The sequence below is a fragment of the Peromyscus californicus genome, unplaced genomic scaffold (assembly GCF_007827085.1).
Source record: "Peromyscus californicus insignis strain IS unplaced genomic scaffold, ASM782708v3 Scaffold_4__1_contigs__length_199733344, whole genome shotgun sequence".
In the NCBI taxonomy this organism is placed as follows: domain Eukaryota; kingdom Metazoa; phylum Chordata; class Mammalia; order Rodentia; family Cricetidae; genus Peromyscus; species Peromyscus californicus.
In genome coordinates this window covers 136,346,672-136,371,241 of record NW_026294562.1, presented here as the reverse complement: position 1 = coordinate 136,371,241, position 24,570 = coordinate 136,346,672, and the positions used below count along the sequence as shown (strand labels likewise).

At 44.5% G+C, this 24,570-nt stretch overlaps 1 protein-coding gene across 1 annotated transcript in view; it reads left to right on the top strand.

The window, feature by feature from the left end:
* Positions 1 to 221: 221 nt before the first annotated feature.
* Tars3 (threonyl-tRNA synthetase 3) overlaps positions 222 to 24,570 on the top strand; it is a 53,249-nt gene continuing 28,900 nt past the window's right edge. The window contains exons 1-10 of the mRNA XM_052761557.1: positions 222 to 573; positions 1,651 to 1,719; positions 2,608 to 2,798; positions 7,963 to 8,086; positions 9,072 to 9,193; positions 11,804 to 11,921; positions 16,920 to 16,984; positions 17,959 to 18,037; positions 18,765 to 18,911; positions 20,022 to 20,120. Of these exons, the coding sequence (XP_052617517.1) occupies positions 304 to 573; positions 1,651 to 1,719; positions 2,608 to 2,798; positions 7,963 to 8,086; positions 9,072 to 9,193; positions 11,804 to 11,921; positions 16,920 to 16,984; positions 17,959 to 18,037; positions 18,765 to 18,911; positions 20,022 to 20,120 (1,284 nt within the window). The 5' untranslated portion in view covers positions 222 to 303. The remainder of the gene's footprint in view (positions 574 to 1,650; positions 1,720 to 2,607; positions 2,799 to 7,962; positions 8,087 to 9,071; positions 9,194 to 11,803; positions 11,922 to 16,919; positions 16,985 to 17,958; positions 18,038 to 18,764; positions 18,912 to 20,021; positions 20,121 to 24,570) is intronic.

Sequence of the window (24,570 nt, the reverse complement as noted above, 5' to 3'; positions counted from 1 at the left end):
TGCCCCGCCCTGACCCCGCCCATCTCCCCGCCCCTTCACGGTGCCCGGCTCAGGCCCCGCCCCTTGACCTCCTTATAGCCCCTCCCCTCATAGGCCATCGCCCCGCCCTCTGCACCGTTGCCCAGACATCGCTCCGCCCCTTGCAGGGATACCCAGCCCCAGGCCCGCCCCTCTCCCTCCGTCGCCCCGCCCCGTGAGGTGATGCTGCCCCACAGACGCCGCCTCCCGAGGCTCTTCAGCTCCGCCCCGTCGCCTGGTCGCTCTAGCTGGGCCGGCGGGCGCGGGTGACTTAGGGAGGCCGCCATGGCGGCCCAGGCCCTGGCGGCTCAGGCCGTGGCCTCGCGCCTGCAGCGACAGGAGGAGGACATCCGCTGGCTGTGCGCGGAGGTGCAGCGCCTGAGGGACGAGCAGCTGCGCGGGCCCGAGCGGGGCCAAGCCGAGGGCCCGCGCCTGACGCGCGAGGTGGCCCAGCTCCGGGCGGAGAACCGCGACCTGCGCCAGCGCCTGTCTGGCCTGCGGCTGCGCCTGGCGGAGCAGCGCGACCCCGGGGCCAGGCGGGCGGCGGCGCAGGAGGTAACCCGGCGGGCTCCGGGGGACGCGGCGGCCCAGGCGCACGCGCTCCGCGGTCTCCAACCCTGCACCCCGGCGCGGGCAGGGCTGCAGGGTGTGTCCCCGCCGGCGCCCTGCCGGCTGCCCACGGCCTGGGGGAACCGCTAGGTTTTCACCAACCTCCTAACTGACCAGCGGGGGTAATTTCTCAGCTCCAGGTTGGAGAGACTTGCAACACTTTTTCCCCCTCCCTTGGCACAAACGACTGAGGGCCACGCCTCGAATCCAGAACTCTGGAGGCTGAGGCAGGAGAATGACTGAGTAGTCTGAGGTCAGCCTGGAGTAAATAGCGAGTACCAGATCGGCCAGGGCTGTGTAACAAGACACTGTCTCAAATAAAACTTTTTAAAAGACCGCTAAAGTGTTTAGGATTCATGGTCTCCCTGGGGGAAGAGGACCAACGATTTCTGTTCCCTCTGCTGGCTGGTTCTGTGCTATCTGTGACAGGTTATTTTTACTGTCTTTGTTTTGGCAGTCTACTTTGAGGGCTTCTATGTGTTGGCAGGATTATTTGATTACACTATTTTCATGGTTTGGAAGATTATTAAATAAGAAATTATAAGCGAATTTTTCTAAGTTCTGAAGGCTTTCTAAAACTGAGATGTGTTTTTGTTCTTTGCCAAGGGTAAGCATGGTGCACTGACCACATCTAATGAAAGAGTCTGGTGGCAGGCTGTGAAAGTCTGGTGGCAGCCACACATTTTCCAGTGGCATTATTTGTTTAAAGTTTAGTGGGGAGAGAGAAGCACAGAGACGTGTATTCCAGGGTATGGCACCCATGGCTTCATGCATACTGGGCAAGTGCCCTACTACTGAGCCTCATCCCCAGCTCTTGATTTGAGGCATTTTAAAGTCAAAATACATTTCATGTCCTTGGACAGAAACTTGATCCCTGAGGGTTGTAAGTAGGTCTTGGTTCCCACAGCCCAGCAGGGGCTCTCAAACCTTGGGGCCCCTGCCCTGAGCTGCCTGGCTTCCCTCTTTCCTTGGGTTTCAAATGAGTTGCTCTTACCTGTCATTGACGTGCCATTTATCTTTCAGCCTCCTACTCAAAACCAAGAAAGGGACACCAAAAAGAGGAGACTGAGAGAGAGTGAGCCTGACAGGGAGGTAAGTCATTGCTGTAGAAACGACACTAACTATTCGCAGTCATTTTAAACATGGGTCTGCAGGACTTGGGGGAAGAACATAATTACTAATGAAGTTACTGTTTGGGCCACATCAGTAACCTCTCGATGTAAAGCCAAGCTGGAGTCAAGCTAGCCACTGGCTGGATTCAAAGAGCTCTCCACTCTTTTTAAGGTGAAGTAACAGCTCTGATTTAATATTACCTGCTTTTGTTTTTTAAAAAAAGAAAGTATTAAAACAACCAGCAAGGGTTTATGGAGACTCAGCACTTGTTAGGCACAAAGGAGGAATACCTAGCCTCAAAGATATTAGTCTAGTTATGTAGACCAGACAGATACAGGACAGACCACTAGAGAGGCAGGCTGAGAGGACACAACCACCTCCATATGCATATACATGTTCCTCATTTGTGGATTTTTAAATCCAAAAATACTTGGGAAAAAAGCTTCTTACTGACTTTGTTGATCATTATTCCCCAAGCAGTACAGTATAACAAGCTATTTCCAAGCATTGTATTTTGTTTTTTAGTAATCTAGAGATGACTTAAAGTATATGGGAGGATGTGAGAAGATGTATCAGTACTATGTGACTTTATTAAGGACTCGAGCATCCATGGGGGTCTAAGAACCCAATCCTGAGGATACCAAGGGTTGGGTATTAAGAAGTGTTGCACTGTATAACCTTACACAAATATACTGTGAGCAGTGGGAGAGGGAGAGGTCTGTGCAGTGTTCAGAAGTGTTGGGTAGGGGGGGGGGGCTCTGCTGGAGGGGTGTGGACAGAGGGGACACTGCGGGCAGGAGAAGTGGGACTGAGCAGCCGGCTCAGTGGGCTGAGGCGTCCACCTGACTGGAAGCGAATGACTTTCAGGTGAAGCAACCGACTTTTATAAAAGAAAGACTGAAGCTCTTTGAAACATTGAAGACGGATCCTCAGCTCTTACCTGCTACTCAGGAGAAAAAGAATGCAAGCAGTGTGATCACCGTGAGGGTGGCTGGTGGTAAGACAATGCAAGGAGAAAGGTGGAGAACAACGCCTTATCAAGTGGCCACCGAGATTAGGTAAGAACCCTCCCGCACACAGACACGCGGGCACACTTAAGCATGCTCACATGCACACACATGCACATGCACACATGTACACATCCACCCATGCACACATACTCCTTGTGTATCTGTCTGCCTCCTTCCCTACCTGTTGTGAATGTATTTGGAGAGGATATACTATAGTATTAAGTAGTTGTGCCAGAGCCCACTGAAAGGCTTTCTTAGACACCTCTAAAATAGTTTTTTTCCTGCCGGAGTCCAGCTCTGGATGAGGGCAGGGTCTGAAGCGGGTGGATGCGAGAGCGGTGATGGAGAAAGCAGACATGGGACACTTAGTTTTGTTTCATGGGAGATGGACAGAGAGGAAGCACATCTCGGTGTAGCTTGATCTACTCTGACAACCTGCATCTCTCACGGGCTTTATTTATGCACAGAATCATTTCCGAGTAGATTTTATTCATTAATTACAAAGCCTTTCCATGGTACGTACTTTCTCTAAATTCTTCCTTGATTATATAAGCATATCAAAGTAAAAGAAGAAAAATGAGCAAACAGCAAATGTCATGACAACTAAAATCTAACATGATAAAATCAATTCTTTTAACTCAGTGACTTTTTCCTTAAAACTGGTGTTGTAAAGCTTTGCAGTTACAGAAATGCTAGAGAAGATCACTCTAAGTTAGACTAAGTCAATAGACATAGAAATAGAAGTTATTTCCTACTACCTCTTATATCAAGTGTCTCTTGTATTATTCTATTAATCTACTATAGTGAATATCTGATCTTTCTATGGAAACCCAATCCTTCAGGCCTGGTTTGATTTTTCTTTTCTTTCTTCTGTTTTTCTTTTATATCTGACATGAGACAACCATCCTTTCCTCTGACTTTTGAAGGGTTGTGCTCTGCCCATTATTCTTTCTACAATATCAGAAAAGTCCTGATCCGACAAGTCTGCTCAGGAAGCCAGGCAGTTCACTGATCCAGAATATTTCCTTTTGTGTCACTGTCGGAAACCCTGTGTCAGTATGGTCCCTATCTTTATTACAGTCCTGCAAAGCATAGAAGAACACCAAGATTCCTAAAACTGCTGGCTTTGTCTTCAGGAGGGTACCAAGGCTTGTCATTAATTTTACAATCAAAATCTTTTCCTGTCCATGTTGGTTCTGTGGTTCTGAGGGAGAACATGAAAACTTAATGATCCAGTTATAGTTTGTCAGCTTCTAAAATTTCCCTAAGTTTTTCTTCTTTAATGATTTTTTCCAAATCCGATGTCTCATGCCATCTAATGCCATTTAAGTAATAAGGTCTAATGAAGACTCAATTTCTTGCATAGCTGATTCTCCTGAGGAACTACCTTAAGTTTTATTCTTAACATCCGCTTCTATAAGAATTGTTACATTATCCCAGCTCTAGCCTTCAGTGAGGAGCTCTTAACAGCAAGGAATTCAAACCCCAACACATAGGCAAGAGATGTGTAGCAAATTCCACTAAGGGCAGTGAAGGGTGAGTCCCAGCCATCCAGACATTAGAGCTTTGTCAAGCAGTGCCTTCAAGACACTTAGCATCACCTTTTTTCTTATTCAACTAGCTAACTAAATTAAATGTAATGACTATTTCCCTCTGACTCCTAAAAAGACCACGCAATTGAATACAAGATCATGATCTCTTCCTGTGTAAAAGGTCCAGATTTTAAAGTTCTAATAAAATATATACACTAGAGAAAAAAAAATTGTACCCTTGACAGGCCATCCACACTGACTGTATTTATGCACCAAGTAATTTTCATAAATGTTTACAGTTTTTCAAATTGTGATTTAAAGATACAAGTCGACACTGTTGTCAGCCACAGAGCAGTACTCGTCCTTCCTAGGAACTAGATACATTAATAAAGTCCTGATTGATGGAAGTTCCTGCTCACCCTATTTGCTTCCTGCTGCTGTGATGAACATGATTACCAAAAGCAACTTGGAGAAAGAAGCAAGGGTTTATCTGGCTTACAAGTTACAGCCTGCTCTTTCTAGGTGTGTCGAGGTGACAACCAAGATGAGCCACCACACTGGTGTTAGTGGAGATTATTGGAGTCTGGTGGACACCTGCTAAATTTCCAGATTCTTTTGTCTAGGAGCAAAGCATTGGACCTGGACACACATTTACTAACAAATGGCACACTTCCAAGGAGGGAGTCACAGGCAGAGCTGGGAGAAAGGTTAGATACTCAGTGGCAAACACAGAACAAAACTGGGACTTTTAAGTCCCCTATCACACACAGGCTTTTGGATCATTGAATCGCTGAATGAAAGAATGAAAACTATATATAAAGGCAGGTTACAGCTACTGATAGACTTGTAGATGGGACTTACCTTTCTCCATTGTCCTTGGTGGTAGTCTTTTTTTCCATCAGCAGGTTTTCACATGCTAATTTACAGCCTAGCCTTCAAACACCCTACTCTCCACCCTACACTCCTGCCTCAGTCACCTCCTGAGAGCTGTGGTCCCAGAGATCCTTTGGGGATGCTGAAAGAGAGTGATCCATTTTTCATAACTGCTTACACAGTGATTAGGGGCAAAGCCCTGCCTAGAAGGACCAGGAAACTCTCACCCTATTCTAATTTTGTGGAGAAGCTAGGGTGTGGTAGGATTTACTGGAATCCCTGCATCACAAGGAGTCTAGTCTGAAACTGGTGTATTCCAGAAGACACACATTTTACAAGGGTGCTACAAACACTGCTCCAAACGAGAACAACATGGTTGTGCCAACCAATGGTCCCCAAAGGGCAAGAATCAGAAAAGCCATGGCTACAATTGGCCCCTGAGAGCAATCTTCATATACCTTGTTCCCAAGGGTGAGATCCCTTGGTTATATATCAACAACGTGGCAAAACCCAAGAGAACAATTTTAAGAAGGAATCGGGTAAAAGAGTAGAGTATCCAGGTTAGAGTAAAAGGGAAATGGTGTGAGGTTGTAAGCATTGAGTACATATTTTATACAAACAGTGACAAGAGAAAAAGAATGAAAACTATATATAAAGGCAGGTTACAGCTACTGATAGACTTGTAGATGGGACTTACCTTTGTATTTAAGAAGTTAAGGCATCATTGTTTGTTTCACAGAGAATTTCTACATCATTCAAGAGTTTGCAGGTGGAAGACATCTGTGTTCAGGATGATTTTTGAAGCCGTGGAAACTTGGAAGTTTTATTCTAGAGAATAAATTTGTTTTAGTCTGAATGAGGTAGGCTTCTGTCCACCCAGAGAAGGTGTCAGCACCTGTCAGAAGTCTGTGAGAAGGTTCATCGACCTGCTTTGCTGTGGGTTCTATAGGCTGTAAGCGTCATAGATGACCACATGTTACAGAGCAGCTGGAGAGGTTAGCCATGGCTCTAGGAATGTCTCCTGACTTTGAGATGAAGTCTGCCCATGTACATGCCATGCTGCATTATCAGGCCACATGTGGAGTGAGTCCCGAGACCCCAATGACAGAAATAAGTCTTTTGGCTTCTAGATATTTCCATCTATATCAGCATCTACAAGTTCATTTGGTAGGATATCACGATGGTTGTCTGCAGTTGTTTGAGTGCAAACTTTTACTAAGGCACCTTGGAAAGCATTGGTCTTCAAGGGCCACCATCATTGGAGATGAAGGCCCTTAGAGCAGTGGTTCTTGACCATCCTAATGCTGTGACTTTTTAATACAGTTCTTCATGTTGTGGTGACCCCCAACCATAAATTTCCAATGGTTTTAGGGGATCCTCATTAAAGGGGTTGGTACCTGCTGTTTTAGAGTGTAATATTCTCCCCCAATGTGGTTCCCCTCTTTTTAGAGGGGCAATGCCCTGTTTCTTAGAACTCTGTTGAGGTCCAATACCATGACCTAGTGCCTAGCTTGAGAGCAGTGGCAAGGGACTCTGTGCCTCTGCTGTTAGGAAAGTTTGGCATTGTATTTCAACAGAAACTATTAGCAGTTCATTGCCCTTGACCTCACAGTTTTAATTTGAATTTTTTTCCTGAGAAAAGAATGGCTACTAACGTGTGTGTTCAAGAATGTTCATTACAGCAATAACAAACCAAAATCCACAAAATATAACCAAAATGTTCAGCAAGTCTTGGTTCTCTTGTAATGATTAAATAATGTGCTTTGGAAGTCTGTCCACAGATAAAGACAATGCCATAATTTATTGTTAATTTTACAAAACGGGTTACAAAGTAACATATACAAAGGGTGATATTAAAAATTTTATATTGGTGTATGTATAAAAGATTATGGAAGACCATAGATCAAACTGTTAACAGTCATTTTTGAGAGATATGATTACAAATATCCCACACTCCCATCTCGTGCTTTGCTAGCTTTCTTCTTATAACTTGATTACTCAGTAGTTTTCAAACCATGAAAGTTATTTTAAAACAGAAAGGAAGGAAGGAAGGAAGGAAGGAAGGAAGGAAGGAAGGAAGGAAGGAAGGTCGGTCTCTGGAAAATAGGTAAAGGAAGCAGACAGTTCACTAAAAGTAAATTAATCATCAAATCAAAGCACCAGTCTTTAATATCACACTGACAAAGATTTGAAAAATCATTTAGGGTGAGTGTAAGTGTACTAGACTATATTTATCATAAATCTGTGAAGGCGCCTGCCCTCAGCCTGCAGTTCTATTTCTGTGTACTTACAGGGGCACAAGGAGGCACGTGCTTTGAAGGCTGTGCGTGTCCCTAAGAGAGCAAAACCTAAGGATACCAAAAGCTAGGGCTTCCTCAGTAAACAGGACACTTCTAGACTGCTTGGGGTCTCTGACTGATAGCATAGCAACAAAAAAGTAGACTATAAAATTATGTTCATAATTAGTTTTTCTTTTAACATGGATAAGAAAGTGATATAGAAAAACCACATCACTAGATAGTGATGTAGCAAAATGTTATAAACAGTTATTTCTAGGAATAAGGGTTAAGATTTGTATGAAATTTTAATTTTATTATTTGTGCTTTATTTTTCAAGTTTTAAAAATAGCAAATGTATGTGACTTTTATACATAAAATAATTGTTACAAAATAAAAGATCTCTATCCTATTAGTTCATATTTGTACTTTCCAGCTATCCTTTTTGAGCCCTGAAAATTATTTTAAGCTTTTCTTATAATGAATTATAATGTGATAAATGTTAACCTCAAATGGTTTTTCTCCTAATAGTCGAGAATTGGCTGAAAATACAGTAATTGCCAAAGTGAATGGTGCATTATGGGACCTGGACCGCCCCTTGGAAGGGGATTCCACTGTAGAGCTGCTGATGTTTGACAATGAGGAAGCTCAGGCTGTAAGTATTTAAAAACCAATCTGCCAGAGTCGGGTCTTTATGATATAAGAATTACGGGAAAAGCCATACATTGAAATCAAGGGTGATGACACTTCTGCTTCTCAACATTTAAAGTTACAACATGGCATTTAATGATAGCTAATGAATATTTGTAAAATGTATACTCAGCTAAGCAGCCCATGTTTGTTATTTCTTAAAATAATCGTTTCCTTAGGTTTAATGTTTTAGCTATTAAATCAGTGTGTATTCAAAATTAATTCCTAGTCAACTCTTAAATGTATGCATTTATAATTAATATCCATGGGAGAATTTGGACAAAAATCCTTTAAATAGTTGTAAATGCAGTCTTTTATATGATAAGTGCCACATTTTGTATGTCTCTGATATGCATAGAACCTTAACTTGTAGCCTCCTTTCAACTGACTTATTGCCTCTGTAAAAACCCACCTATGGTTAACTGAGGTTATATTATCATGCTTTCTGGATGGTAAGAACTGTATAACTTCTGACTAAAATATGCCAAGGTTATTAATTATTTTTTGTCACTGTGTTAAAACATCATGACCCAAAGCAGCCTATGGAAAGAGTTTCTTTTGGCTTAGGGATCTAGAGGGGCAGTCCATTATGGCTGGGAGGTGTGGCAGCAGGTGGCTGGAGCAAGAAGCTGGCTGATCGCATTCCCATCCACATGCTGGAAGCAGAGAGGGCAGACGAGAAATTGGGCGAGGCTATGAGCTCTCAAAGCCTGCCTCAGTGATATGCTTCTTCCAGCCAGGCTTCACCTCCTAAAGGTTCTGAGATCTCCCCGAACAATGCTATCAACTGGGGACCAAGTGTTCAAATACCTGATCCAGGAGGGACAGCTCTCACTTGAACCACTGCACCAAGTCTAGCCATCAAATTGTTAAGCAATGTAATATTAATAAAACCATGTTCCAAGGCGATTCTGAAAAATGTAAGTCCATCAATTGCCCACATCTTGCAGGTGTACTGGCACTCCAGTGCTCACATCCTGGGGGAGGCCATGGAACTTTACTATGGAGGCCACCTGTGCTACGGCCCACCCATTGAGAATGGATTTTATTACGACATGTTCATTGAGGACAGGTAAAGCTGCCGAGTGCTGAGTTCTGATTGCATGTGTACATACCATTGTTTTATAATGGTTTCATATTATAGCTCAGTCATAACTCATTGTGTGAATATCAAGTGATTAGCCAGTTATGAAAAATTTTTTCATATAAGCCTAGATTGGAGAGTAACTTTCAATATACTTGCTAGATCGTGTCACTAATTCAAACCAGAGTCATGTGCTCCATGCTAGAGAGCAGTTGTCCACTTCTGCTCACGATGGTCGAGGCACTGTCAGCTTCACTGAACGTCCCAGGCACGTGAGTGCCAGGGGGTGGTTCACAGGGGTCTCCCACTCAGTAGGCAGGGGCTAGAAATCATAGCCCTGTAGCCCTGCCCTCATCCACCCCTGCTCTGTCTCCTTCACAGTTCCCAGGGACGCCACCAGTGGCCAAAACTGAAACCTAATTCTTCCGTGTTCCCTAACACCCCCATCTAGCAGCCCTGTCCAGTTCAGATCCCCTATGCCCCTCACCACCCATCTAGCAGCCCTGTCCAGTTCAGATTCCCTATGCCCCTCACCACCCATCTAGCAGCCCTGTCTAGTTCAGATCCCCTATGCCCCTCACCACCCATCTAGCAGCCCTGTCTAGTTCAGATCCCCTATGCCCCTCACCACCCATCTAGCAGCCCTGTCTAGTTCAGATCCCCTTTGCCCCTCACCACCCATCTAGCAGCCCTGTCTAGTTCAGATCCCCTATGCCCCTCACCACCCATCTAGCAGCCCTGTCTAGTTCAGATCCCCTATGCCCCTCACCACCCATCTAGCAGCCCTGTCTAGTTCAGATCCCCTATGCCCCTCACCACCCATCTAGCAGCCCTGTCCAGTTCAGATTCCCTATGCCCCTCACCACCCATCTAGCAGCCCTGTCTAGTTCAGATCCCCTATGCCCCTCACCACCCATCTAGCAGCCCTGTCTAGTTCAGATCCCCTATGCCCCTCACCACCCATCTAGCAGCCCTGTCCAGTTCTGATCCCCTGTACCCCTCACCACCCATCTAGCAGCCCTGTCCAGTTCAGATCCCCTATGCCCCTCACCACCCATCTAGCAGCCCTGTCTAGTTCAGATCCCCTATGCCCCTCACCACCCATCTAGCAGCCCTGTCCAGTTCAGATTTCTGCCTTCTTTCACTTGTGCTTTCACTCAGGCTCACAGCAGCTCTTGCTTGGGCACATATAGAGCATTTTGACTTTGTCCATCACTCTCAGGCTGTGTAATGGCCTCCTGAACAGTATGTCTGGCAATATGTAGCTAGGGTTTTTATTTATTTTTTTAATTTTTGTTTGTTTATTTGTTTTTGAGACACGGTCTCACTGTATATCCCTGGCTGGCCGGGAACTTACTTTGTAGACCAGGCTGGCTTCCACATGCTGATATTAAAGGCATGTGCCACTATACCTGGCTTATATCACTATTTCTTATAGTCTTCTCCCATCTGAACTGTTTTCACCAATAAGTTTAGAGCAGTGGTACTCAACCTGTGGGTTGAGCCCCTTTAGGGGCGCATATCCAGATATCCTGCATATAAGATATCTACAATATGATTTATAACAGTAGCAAAAATACAGTTATGAAGTATCAATTAAATAATTGTTTGTTTGGGGGTCACCACAACATGAGGAACTGTATTAAAAGGTCAGAGCATTAGAAAGCTTGAGAACCATTGGTTTAGAGTATGTTTATTTATAATACTTTGACCCTAAATATATGAGGTTTTTGTTTTCTCCATGTAACAAGTGATTCTCCAGCCTTCTGGATACCAACTAGTCATTAACCCAGAGCTTCAGCTCAAGCCTCAGGCCTGTAAGGTGACCACTTGCTGATGCCAGTCTCAAGTTGAGGCTTTCTACATGTCTGACCCACAACTCACTACCTGAGTTCAGTAGTTAGTAACTGGCTCACAGAACACTATTGCGTTATTGTAAAGTCTGTCCCAAAGGGTACAGATGAGCAGCCAGGAAGGGTGTGGTTGGTGCTTCTCATGTCTCTTGGGCTGTACCACCTGCTTCACAGCTCTTGGAGCCTTGTTGTCCAGTTCATTTTCAATGGATGTTTCGTAACATGCACATATTCAATGTAATCACTGGCCATTGTTAACAGAGTCCTCTATCCCTTCTCCCTTTTTGGAGTGGGGTTTGGGGCTAAAGCTCCACACCTCCAATAATGCCTTTGTCTCTGGAAGGCCCCTTAGTGTCATCAGTACAGTGAAGGCATGGATACAGGTCAAGACACTGTTACCACAGTAGCATGTATAGTGCCCTCTCTTGTCACCATACCCCGGTTTCATGTGGGCAACAAGAGCTTTTTGACTGTTTACCTGACAATCTAAGGCAGTGGCTCTCAGCCTTCCTAAAGCTACTCACACACACCTTCCTATGAGGCTAGCTCCTGCCAGCCAGCAAGGGCAGGGATATGGGAAGCCCATCATACAGCTCTCTGGACAGAAGTGTATGTGCCTGAAGTACCAACTCAGTTTAGAAAGCAAATCAATTAGTAGTGAAGGCTGCAGGACCAAGGAGGAAGGGGTGGGTGGCACCTAGAAGATCGTACTGAAGCTCAGGGTCTCTTCTTCTTTGGTTTTTAGAGTAGTATCCAGCACTGAGTTGTCTGCCCTGGAGAATATATGTAAAACTATCATCAAAGAGAAGCAACCATTTGAAAGATTGGAAGCCAGAAAGGACTCACTCCTGGAAATGTTTAAGGTAACTAGGAAAACTTAGCATGAAGTTCTCTCATTAGGAAGGAATATTAAAAGCTATTAACATAGACTAGCTTTTTCTTTCCTGTTGTTTTTCTTTTGGCTTAGCGGCTATACCTGAATCTACTGATATTTTAACTACCATTGTTATGCCCAGATCGTAGGTACCCCAAAAGACTACCATGGAGACCGAATTCCATATGTAAAAGGAGAGAGCCTTTATTTTCAAGCTCTGAGCTTGGTCTCTCTGTCTGTCCCACACAGCAGCGCAGCAGCGGCTTGAGCAGAGAGCCCAGGGGGTAGGGATTTTATCATAACAGGGATTGGGGTGAGGGGATTTCCAGGGTTCAGGACCCTGATAGGCTGACATTTATCTAGGGGTATAGGGAATGTTTGGAATGTCAGGTATTTCCTCTTAGATGTAGGCCCTCCCTGGGTGAGGTCAGCTTATGGCTTTTCCTGGGTCCAGGTGTTGCCTGCCAGAAGCTGTGTCTGGGCTTCTAAGCCTGTCATGGCAGCTGTGTGGTCAAGATGTTTGGGGCCCCCTACACCACCTGTGCCCCACTGCCCTGCAGTCAGCACCCCCTGCTCAGACCACCGCCTGCTGGGATTTCTCGTCCCACTGGCACTGGCTCGGCCACAGCTACCAAATGTAGGGGGTGTTTTTGGTTTTGGTTTTGGTTTTTGGTTTTTCGAGACAGGGTTTCTCTGTGTGGCTTTGGTGCCTGGATCTCACTCTGTAGTCCAGGCTGGTCTCAAACTCACAGAGATCCACCTGGCTCTGCCTCCCAAGTGCTGGGATTAACCACTGCCCAGCCAAATGTAGGTTTTTAACTAAGTCTCTATCATTCTATTTACCAATAAAGACTCAGGAGTCAGATGTTGGGGTGAAAACCTGCTAGCTCAGAGAAGCTGAGAAGCAACCAGCTAACCTTTCTTTTTGGTGGGAGACCCAGCAAGAGAAGCATCTCTCCACTCGTCCCAAACAACAACCAAAAAAAGACAGAAAATCTCTAAGTCCCTCCCTATTCCTTCCTGTGTGTCTCTCTATCCTTGTTCCTCAATCCTCCATCCTCTTTATGGCTAATTCCTATCCACTAGTTGCTGGCTCTGCCCACTGACCCAAGGTTAATTTTATTAACACAGCTTTGGAGTTTCACAGTGTGATATATCTCACATATCCCTCCCTGTAAATAAGTGACTATTGCCCAGCTGCCAGTTGTATATTCTGGAGAGCTGTTGTGAGGTGTCAGTGGTCACATGGACAGTCTGCAGAGCTGTTGTGGGGTGTCAGCGGTCACATGGACAGTCTGCAGAGCTGTTGTGGGGTGTCAGCGGTCACATGGACAGTCTGCAGAGCTGTTGTGGGGTGTCAGTGGTCACATGGACAGTCTGCAGAGCTGTTGTGAGGTGTCAGTGGTCACATGGACAGTCTGCAGAGCTGTTGTGGGGGTGTCAGTGGTCACATGGACAGTCTGCAGAGCTGTTGTGGGGTGTCCGTGGTCACATGGACAGTCTGCAGAGCTGTTGTGAGAGTGTCAGTGGTCACATGGACAGTCTGCAGAGCTGTTGTGGGGTGTCCGTGGTAACATGGACAGTCTGCAGAGCTGTTGTGGGGTGTCCGTGGTAACATGGACAGTCTGCAGAGCTGTTGTGGGGTGTCAGTGGTCACATGGACAGTCTGCAGAGCTGTTGTGGGGTGTCAGTGGTCACATGGACAGTCTGCAGAGCTGTTGTGGGGGTGTCAGTGGTCACATGGACAGTCTGCAGAGCTGTTGTGGGGTGTCCGTGGTCACATGGACAGTCTGCAGAGCTGTTGTGAGAGTGTCAGTGGTCACATGGACAGTCTGCAGAGCTGTTGTGGGGTGTCCGTGGTAACATGGACAGTCTGCAGAGCTGTTGTGGGGTGTCCGTGGTAACATGGACAGTCTGCAGAGCTGTTGTGGGGTGTCAGTGGTCACATGGACAGTCTGCAGAGCTGTTGTGGGGTGTCAGTGGTCACATGTACAGTCTGCAGAGCTGTTGTGAGGTGTCAGTGGTCACATGGACAGTCTGCAGAGCTGTTGTGGGGTGTCAGTGGTCACTCGCTGTACCATTTCCCTCATGTTTCCTGAGACATTTCAGGCAATCATAGGTAGGTAAAGAGCCAGGAGAGTAATTTTCATGTATGTTTATAGGTCTGATCAGTTTAGAGTATGATTAATATGGCACTGCTGGGATTACTGATCCACTTGGAGAATGAAGTGTTGTTAATTCAAAAGCAGAAAGTATGGCCAATTAACAGCTGAACTAAAACATCTGACCACCGCTCCCAACAATATCTATTTATAATCCTATACAAACTCCTCCAGTCTACTTTCCCTCCCTCCCCTCGAATTGTTTATGTGCGTAGGTGTTACCTGAGTGTATGTCTGTGCACCATGTGCATGCTATGGCTGTGGAGGCCAGCAGAGGGCATTGCAGCCACTGGAACTGGAGTTACAGATGCTTGTTAGCTTCTATGTGGGTGCTGGGATTTGACCTGGGTCTTCTGCAAGAGCAGCCAGTGCTCTTAACTGCTGAGCCAACATTTCAGAAGCCCCTTTCTGAGTTCTTAAGTAATTTTCTTGTTTGTTTTAAATATCTAACCTAGAGTGACTTGCATAAAACTTTAAGGGTGTCTCTTTTTTTGACCAATGCACTTAAATAAATTAGATTTTTCCAGCCGGGTATGGTGGAAGGCAGATCTCTGAGTTCACAGCCAGCCTGGTCTACAGAGTAAGTTCCAGAATGGGCTCCAAAGCTACACAGAGAAACCCTGTCTCGGAAAAAAAAAAAAAAAAAAAAAAAAAGATTAGATTTTCTTTTCAAATTACACATATCAAAGAAAACCCATACTTTGAAAGTACAGCATTGTCAGCTTAGGGGCTTGAATTTAAGAGCTAGATGGTTTTGATTAAAGGTACAATTATTCCTTTTTGTGTGGGAAAATATATAAAAGTAACTGTCTTAGCTAGGGTTTCTGTTGCTGTGAGGAGACACCATGACCATGGCAACTCTTGTAAAGGGAGACATTAAATTGGGGTGGCTTACAGTTTCAGCTGTTTAGTCCGTTATCATCATGGTGGGACATGGTGGTGTGCAGGCAGACATGGTGCTGGAGAAGGAGCCAAGAGTTCCACATCTTGACCCACAGGAAGTGGTCTGAACTAGGCATAGCTTGAGCATAGGAGACCTCAAAGCCCGCCTCCACAGTGACACACTTCCTCCAACAAGGCCACACCTCCTAATAGTGCCACTCCTGATGAGCTCATGGGGGCCAGTCACGTTCAAACCACCACAGTAACATTACCATTTTAGCCATTTTTGAATACACAGTTCTGTGGCACTGAGTATATATGAAAACATCAGCACTGTCCACTCACAGAATGCTTCCACCTTCAGAGGGAAAACTCTGCCATTAAGGACCAACTCTCCACTCCCTCCACTACCCACCCTGGCATGCAGCCCTCTGCTTCCTGTTCTGTGAGTTTGAGAAGAACCTGTGACTGGCTTGTTTCACTCACTGTGAGGCCCTCAAGAGTCACTAGTGGTGCAGAGTATGCCAGAATTTCCTTCTTTTTTTTTTTTTTTTTTTTTGGTAAAGGCTTAATAATAACTACCCCTCCGTGTGTGTGTGTGTGTGTGTGTGTGTGTGTGTGTGTGTGTGTGTGTGTGTGTGTCTTTGTGTTTGTCGGTTCATCTGCCCATAAATACTGGAATTGCTTACATTCTAACAATTGTGTATATACTGATATGAATATGAGCATAGAGATTTCTGTTTGAAATGATGATTTTTACTTCATATATGTATATACTTCATATATATATATATATATATATATATATACACACACATACACACATATATATCTCAGAAATGGACTTTCTGGATCATGAGGAGCTCTATTTTCAATTTTTCAGGGTGTTCCATAGCATTTTCTATGGCAGTCTCACCATTTATAGTCTGTACAGTTTTTCCACATTCTTACCCACAAATCTAGTTTTCTGGATTTTGTATTTTATAACAGCCATCCATTGGGTGTGGAGTGGTGTCTCATTGTGTCTTGATTTGCATTTTCTTAGGACATGACGATGCCGAGCCTCTTTCAGTGCACTTACTGGCCATTTGTATACAATCTGCTAAGGCCTGGCAGCTGTCTTTGAATGACAGGAGTCTTGTGGCTGGTTGGGTTTGCATTATAACAACTTATATGTTCCTGGTGTCAGTCTCGACACATCAGCCAGTCACAGATGTTACTTCCATTCTGCTGGCTGCCTTCTCTTTTCGGCTACTCCTAAGAGCTAACCATACCAGCTTTTGTGAAGGAGGATGGCTTGACTTGAACATATTGGGGTGAAGCAGTTACATTGTACAAAGGCGGGCTTTTTTTCTCCCAACAACTTTCTTTAGTTACTTAATATGAATTAATACTTGATACTGTGATTATTGCAATAAAAACAGAGAAAAGAGTGAATTACCTTAGTATGCTCACTGTAATTAATGATACCATGGCTTTTTAGCAAATGAAATGATGTAATGTAACTTTGTTTTTATGAAAATCATGGAAATGTGCCCTAAGAACTGGATTTATTTTATGTAGTTAAAATGGGATCTTCTAGAAGAGTACTGTCCAATAGAATCTGAGCCAAGTGTATAACCTTGAATCACATGATAGCTACATTTTAAGAGTAAAACAAAGATGAAATTAATTTTAAACACATAGCTGATATAAAAAATACGTGCATTCCATCTCTGTGGTCCTATGTGTTTATACTCACAGCATGGTCATATATGAGATTTTACTAGCCATGTGACTCTGGAGTCCTGTACTGGACAGTGTCGCTCTTTGCTCTGAGCACAGCATGTCCATAGTGTCCCAACACCTTGAACAGAGTAGGTTGTCTCTCAGAGCTTCTTAAAAGGAATAGTTTTCCCATTAAAACATTTGTGTAATAATATGTAACATTTTTTTTTTTGTAGTACAATAAGTTTAAGTGCCGGATTCTGAAGGAGAAAGTCGACACTCCAACGACCACTGTTTACAGGTTTGTGTGCGCCAGCTTTAAGTGGCTCAGTGGGGTCTTGGAGCTTAGCAGCAGCTGCCCTGAGCCCTGGTGGGGAACAGAGATTGGCCTTCTGGTTTTATCAGTGATTCGACAGTTAAAAGGGTGTCTCCACACACAGTGCCTTCAGAAGATCTTTTGAGGTGTTTGAATTTGCACGGAGATCTGTGATCTGAGGCTCAACGGGTCGTTCCTCTCACTGACCCTGAATTAAAGCTTGCCCCATACGTGTGGACAGTACATCCTTTAAAACCTGTGTGTCCTGGCTGCCTTGTCATGGCTGTAAGAAAACACATGGCTGTAATAAAAACACGTAAGTTAGTGGAGAGAAGGCTTTATTTGGCTTACGTCTGTGGGCCACAGGCGGCCACTGAGGGAAGTAAAGGCAGGGATCCAAGCAGGCACTTGAAGCAGAAACCCGCAGAAGGAAGGCAGATGCAGGCAGAGCTCTGTCTTCAATGCCTGTCTGGTCTACATATTGAGTTCCAGGACAGCCAGGACTACATAAAGAGACCTTGTTCCAACAAACAAAAATAATGAGGGAGGGAGGGAGGTTGGGAGGAAGGAAAGAAAGAGAGAGGGAGGGAGGGAGGGAGGAAGGAAGGAAGGAAGGAAGGAAGGGAGGAAGGAAGGAAGGAAGGAAGAAGAAAGAAAGAAACCCTGCCTCCTGACTTCTTCTCTGCTAGCTTCTTACATGGCACGTGACCATCTGCCTAGGAAGGTGCTTCCCATGCTGGGCTGGACCCTGCTATGTCAATTAAGACAAGACAAATCCCTCACAGACAAGTCCACAGACCAACCTGATAAAGGCAGTTACTCAATTGAGACACTGTTTCAGTTGATTCTAGGCTGTGTCAAATTGATGGTAATGCTAATTGGGACAATGTGATAATGTGGCTTATCATGAGCAGTCCAAATATAACTATGTCTGGGCATGTCTTAATCTCTCATTATAGGTGTGGTCCATTAATCGACCTTTGTAAAGGCCCCCATGTAAGACACACTGGAAAAATTAAAGCCATAAAAATTTTCAAGGTAAGGATGTTTTTTAAGTTTATAAATATAGCAAACAAGGTAAACTACAGAAGGGATTTCCCTCATGTCTGCTATAGTTTGAACATGATGGTATTTTAAAACTCTTCATTCTTATTTCACTAAAAGTAATGTTTTAGAATCTTGATAATTAAAACACTATGTAGCTTCTGATGATTATTTAATCTTATTCTAAATAGTATAATGCATATCTTTTATATGGCCATTTCTTGAAGCTTTATTTGTGTGTGTGTGTGTGTGTGTGTGTGTGTGTGTGTGTGTGTGTGTGTGTGTCCCTGCAGAGGCCAAAAGTGTCAGATCACTGAAGTTACTGCCTGAGGTGGGTGCTAGGAGCTGAACTCAGATCTTCTGCAAGAGCAGCAAATGCTCTTAACTACTCAGCCACCCCTCTAACGCTCTATACAGTTTTTAAGTATACTGTTCCTTCTTTAGATGCCCCTGTATTCACAGGTTTCACATCTATGGACTTAATCAACTGCCAGATGGAAATATTTGAAGAACAAATTGTGCCTATGCTGAGCATGTATAGACTGTGCACTTGGGGGCTGGGGATGGTGGGGTGGGGTGGTAGTTACAAAGAAATCTGTAACTGAGCATGGTGGATTTTAGAATGGAAAATTGCATACATGTTGTAGAGTGGTGTTACTGCCTAATGTTTGGTTGTTTTTGCTTTTTTTTTTTTTTTAACCAATGTCTTGCTGGTGCTTAGAATTCCTCAACATATTGGGAAGGCAATCCTGAAATGGAAACATTGCAGAGGATCTATGGAATATCCTTTCCTGATAGCAAAATGATGAAAGGCTGGGAGAAGTTCCAAGAGGAAGCCAAGAGCCGGGACCACAGGAAAATCGGGAAGGTACGCCCACGCCATCATCACACAGACACCCCTTTGTTGCCCATAAGTGCACCTCACAAAACAAAGTCTTAAAAGGGGTACTTGTTCCCTCTTGTGTTCTGTTCCGTTGACACTTGTTGCCTGCAGCTGAGTTCTTCAGATCCATACTCCAAAAGTCTGTTAGCCAGTTCCCATCCTCTGTCGTCTTCTGTTGGGGTTTTAAAAGCTCTTGTGAGAGTTTATTTTATCATGGTATAAAAACAAGGTAGGTGGACCTAGGCTTTTAATCTCCATCCTGCCAGAATTGAGCTGTGTCCTGTGACAGGCAGAATATTCGTTTATGAAGCTGTCCACAGCTGTTGTGAGAAGTGGTTGGCAGTGCGGCTGGGAGACACCCTGTGCAGAGGGCGGACTCTCAGGGGTTGGCACCGTGAGAAGGTCACATCACCTGAAGCCCACCTTCTGCAGTGGACTTTCTTTCTCATCTTATTATGTTGTCCCCACATGAGACCTATGTTCTAAATGTCCGAAGAAAACTCAGTCAATTAGCTACTGACTTACACTTTAAAAAATTATTAGTGAGATGGGTGAGACAGTTGATTGGCTTGATCTGTTTGGGAGGCATCCAGGCAGTGGGACCGGGTCCTGTGCTCATAGCATGAGTTGGCTGTTTGAAACCTGGGGCCTATGCAGGATTGTTTGGCTCGGCCTGGGAGGAGGGGACTAGACCTACCTGGACTGAGTCTACCAGGTTGACCTCAGTCTGTGGGGAAGTCTTTGCCCTGGAGGAGATGGGAATGGGGGGCGGGGGTTGGGGGGAAGGTGAGGGGGACGGGAGGGGGGAGAACAAGGGAATCTGTGGTTGATATGTAGAACTGAATTGTATTGCAAAATAAATTAAAATAAATTAAAAAAATTATTAGTGAAGAAGAAAAGTAATTATAAATATAACTGACAATTTTTCATGTGCTATTGTATATACATTATATATCTGGATAGACACTGAGGGACTTTGAGATGTCTAGCAATAAACGATGGGAGGATAAAATGACATTTTATGACCGTCACATCAGATATGATAAACATTAAGCAAGAGATGAAATTTGAAATGCAATTATTGTTTCAATCTAGGAACAAGAGCTTTTCTTCTTCCATGACCTGAGCCCTGGAAGCTGCTTCTTTCTCCCCAGAGGAGCCTTCATTTACAATACACTTACAGATTTCATACGAGTAAGTTAGTTTTTAGAAATATTCTTATTTATCTGCATTCTACATCTTACTATCTTCTCTCATAATAAGGGTTTCCATTAATTTTTAGTAATGTAAGAATTTTGGAACTAAAAACAAAATGCTAGATTCTACCTGAAGACATGGAGATGGTTTACTTTCTTGAATTTCATAAAATCCAGGCATTGTATCCTAAGTCTCTAAGGATGTGGAACATTAACGATCTACTGAGAGTAGATCTCCTGTGGCAGAGAATGCTGCTCTGAGAGGCACTGCTTCTCCAAGGTGACTAGTGGGCCCCAGTGCCTTCTGCTCACTATGGCATAACTACCAGGTAACCAGACATCTCCAGGAGGGGAATGAAGTTGTGTCTGACCCCCCATGGTTGAGCATGCTTAGTGTTGCAGGCTTAGGGCTTTGAAGATACTGGTCAGAGGTGGGCCGTTTGGACTGCTGGAGCTAATTTTCCAATCTTCCCTTGTTTAGTCTTTCCTGTAACAGTTACAGCCTTGCACTGTGGCATGCTGTTGACATGTGGTGGTGATTCCTTAAGAGTGTGTTGTCCAGACTATAGTGGGCAGCCTTATGGTCCCATGGTTTTCAGTTCCTGTTGTTTTCTTAGTTTGTGTGAGGGGACTCTTAGGTTCCCACAATCAAACTGCCCCTCAGTGCATTTCTCAGAACATACCCAGCAGTGAGTGAGGTGGAATCTGCCTAAGTTTTGCTGCCTGATTTCTATGTACTGATCACTGATCACTCTCAGACTCCCTCCAAAGTCCATAGTGCTCTCTACAGCTCATTTGCAGAGGTTCCAGTTGGCTCAGTAAATATTTCCTTCATATCTGTTATGAAGAAAACACTCCAGACTTACCTTCATGCTTAGACCCTTGGGACCTCATGTCTTACTTAGCACCTCCTCCTCCTGTTCCTCTTCACCCTGGCTGCTGTCTTCATGTCTCAGATTTTGGAATCCTTCTGTTCTGGGCATGTCTTCCTCTTGCCTGTTTCTCCCTAACCCCCATTCAAGGGATCGCTTTCTTCAGGACCTTTCTGGGAAAAGGTGCATCCATCAAATGGGCTGGGCTGTCGCTATGGCTACAGCTCTTCCTTCTCTTCCCTCCCTTCTTGCACTGTGCCTGTGGAGGCTGAGGTTGACCTCTATGGAGTAGCCCTTGGCCTGCATTCCTTCCAGTAAGGACGGCCACTGTAGGCAGTAGAACAGAGGCGGGGAGTGAGGCCTGAAGGGAGATTGAGGAGTCTGGAGATTTGGGTGGGTGGTAGTGGTCACTCACTGCTGCTTCCCTGTGCTCTTTGCTTTGGCATCAGCATAGCCCTGGTCCCTGAAACTCCAGGCTAGGTGTGGATGAATAAACACAAAGCCGTTCTGGTGGCCTTAAAGGGCTCTCTTATCTTTTATAGATGCAAGACAGACATGGCTGATGATCAGGCCCAAGTCTGATTGCGTGGGTTGCTGCATTGGAAAGCATTTAAATACACAACCCCAGTGGTCTCTAATGCTAAGGTAAGGGCTGAGCCCCTTAAGTTCCCACATACCCTTGTGTGAAGTCATGGGTCTCATCATGCATAAAAGAACTTCCAAATGACCTCAGCTAGTTTTTTATGTTTGTTTTTTACTTGCTTTTTTCTTTCAAGGGACTCATGTAGACCTGGCTAGTCTTGAACTTGCTATATATCCAAGGGTAGCTGAAGTCCTGATTTTCCTGCCCCACTTCCCAAATGCTGAGGTTACAGCAAGTGCCACCATGCCCAGTAATCCCAGCTAGTTGTAATCCTAATTCTCAGTCATGTGATTTTGATTCTTTCCTCCCCTAATAATTTTTCAATTACGTGTCTTATATAATGCATAGAATAACGAGAGAGAATGATGCTGTCTTCCTGTGGGATGTCCACCCCTGCCAAGATGGAAAACAATAACTCGGTGACCTGATGTATTTGTTTGTTTGTTTTATCAACTTGAAACAAGCTGCCGTCATCTAGGAAGAAGGGACCTCAATAGAGAAAATGCCTCCATCAGACTGGCCTGTAGGCAAGTCTGTGGTCATTTTCTTGGTTGATGATTGATGTGGGAGGGCCCAGCTCACTGTGGATGCTGCCATCCCTGGGCACCATGGTTCTCTGTGTCTCCATTTGACAGGCTGACAGGTCTGAGTCTCTTGTCAGCTCCCAAAGACTCCAAGAAAGCAGCTCTGCCCCACTCCTATGTTTGCTACTGAGGAGCAAACTATTAGAAGTCTCATCTGGTTGACACACCACTGAGTGTCCAATAAGATCTTGTTTGAGAGCAGATGAGGTTCCTTGGTAGCAAGTACATTCCCTCTCTATCTTCAGACCTTTCAGTGAAAGATCCATGACACCTCTTGGCCACCTCCTTCTTCCCCCACATTCTATAAAGATGACGGAGGGAAAGGATACAGAAGACAGTTCTCTTTGGAGATGGCTGGGGAGGGTAGGAGGTACTTGGCAGTGGCCAGGCTGTAGAAGTTCTGATGTCTACCAGTTGCCCCTGTCCCCACCTGGTCTTCCCTATGCTCACAGCTGTCAGCACAGATTAGCGTTGCTTGATCTTAAACTTCGTGCAAGTGGGATCACATTGTTGTGTTTTGGTGCTGCTTTTGTTCAACTTTGTTTCTGAGATTCAGCCAAGCTGTGGTGGTGTGTTAGGGGTTGGTGGTGTTATTTCAGGTACTTCATTTTGTGGGTGCAATACATGATAATCCATTATGCTGTAGGTGTTTAGATCACTTCCAGTTTAGAGCTACCATACAAAGTCCACCATGAACTTTCTTGTCTTTTGGTACATACAACTGCTCGCTTCTGGGAAATAGAAATCACAAGACAGTCGTTTGGACTAAGATTTTATACTAGACTAACAAGTTCAAATGGAGTCAACCATGCTAAGGTTCATCACCAATCAAAGGCCTACTGCTTACCTCACCTTCAGAGAGACCTGGATCAGAGAGGGAATAGCCAAACTCCTTAAACAGGCCATTGTCTGTTGGCATGAGAGTGACATTTCCCTCTGTGTTCATTCTTAAAGGAAGTAATATTAGTGAAATAGCCAAGGCTACCACAACACTTTTTTTCTGTTTCCTGTTCCCTCCTGGCAAGGGAAATCATTTTGAGACGAGCGGTTCACTTTCGGGTTTTGTTTCCTTCTTAATCTTCCTCTGTCCTTGAAAGTCCTAGAGCAGAGAGTAAAGCCATTGAAGATAACTAAATTGCTGTAATTTTGTCTTTGGTATTCTCTAAAAATAGAATTGCTAGGTCATGGGGTATTTTTATTTACTGTAGATTGATTTTGAGTCACAGTCTTCTATATCTACATCAGTCTCAAACTTGCATCCTCTTGTGTCAGCCTCCCCTTTCTGCATGTTTAAGATGCATACCACCACACCCAGGTAAAACTTGTTTTTCCTCCAAACTTTCTTCTTTTATGTGCTGGAGTAGGAAGTAGAAATTGAATGCAGTACTTAATTACATTTTGAGACAAGGTCCATTTAGGTTGACTTTGGATTTGTAATGGAAAAATCTTCCATGTTCATGTATTGGTAGAGTTAATATTGTGAGAATGTCTATCCTACCAAAAGTAATCTATACATTCAGTTCAATCCCAACCAAAATCCTGATTCTTCACAGAAATAGAAAAAACAATTTTAAAATTGAAAACCAGATACGTAGATCAACGAAATAGAACAACAACAACAACAACAAAACAAACCCCAGATTTAAGTCCGTGCAAGGATGCCACAAAGAGTGGAGAAAAGATAACCTCTTCATCAAAGATGTTGACAGGTAAAACTGGCTATCTATGTGTAGAAAAGTGAGACTAGATCCCTGTCTCTCACCCTCACAAAACTCAACTCCAGATGGATCAGAGACCTCAACATCAAACCCGACAGTGAAACTGCTAGAAGAGAGCTAGGGTGTATGCTACAGGATACTGTAGGCATAGGCAAGGGTTCCCAAACAGGACGCCGGCCACTCAGGAAATGAGGCCAACACCTGACAGATGGGGCCTCAGGAAACTGAAGAGCTTCTGTGTCGTGAAGGAAATAGTCAAACAAGCGAAGAGGTGTCTGGCAGAATGGGAGAAACATTTTGCCGGCTACTCCCCCCTACCCCATCCCCCGCCCCTGCATTGTGTACTCCAGGCTATCTGGTCCTCAAGCTCTGGGCCAGTTCTCCCGCCTCCACCTCCCATCTTGAAGTAGGAATGCTAGGATTACAAATGCTCACTATGGCCTCCGGCTCTTTTAAAAAGCGTGGGTTTTGGAGATCAAACTGAGGTTGGCAGGCTTATCTGACAAGTGCTTCTCCTCACTGAGCCATCTTGCCAGCCCGGTTTGTCTGGCAATTTCCCTAAAAACTAAGGCAGTATTAACATAATATAGCCAGTCACCTCTTTTGGTTATGTAACATAATATAACCAATC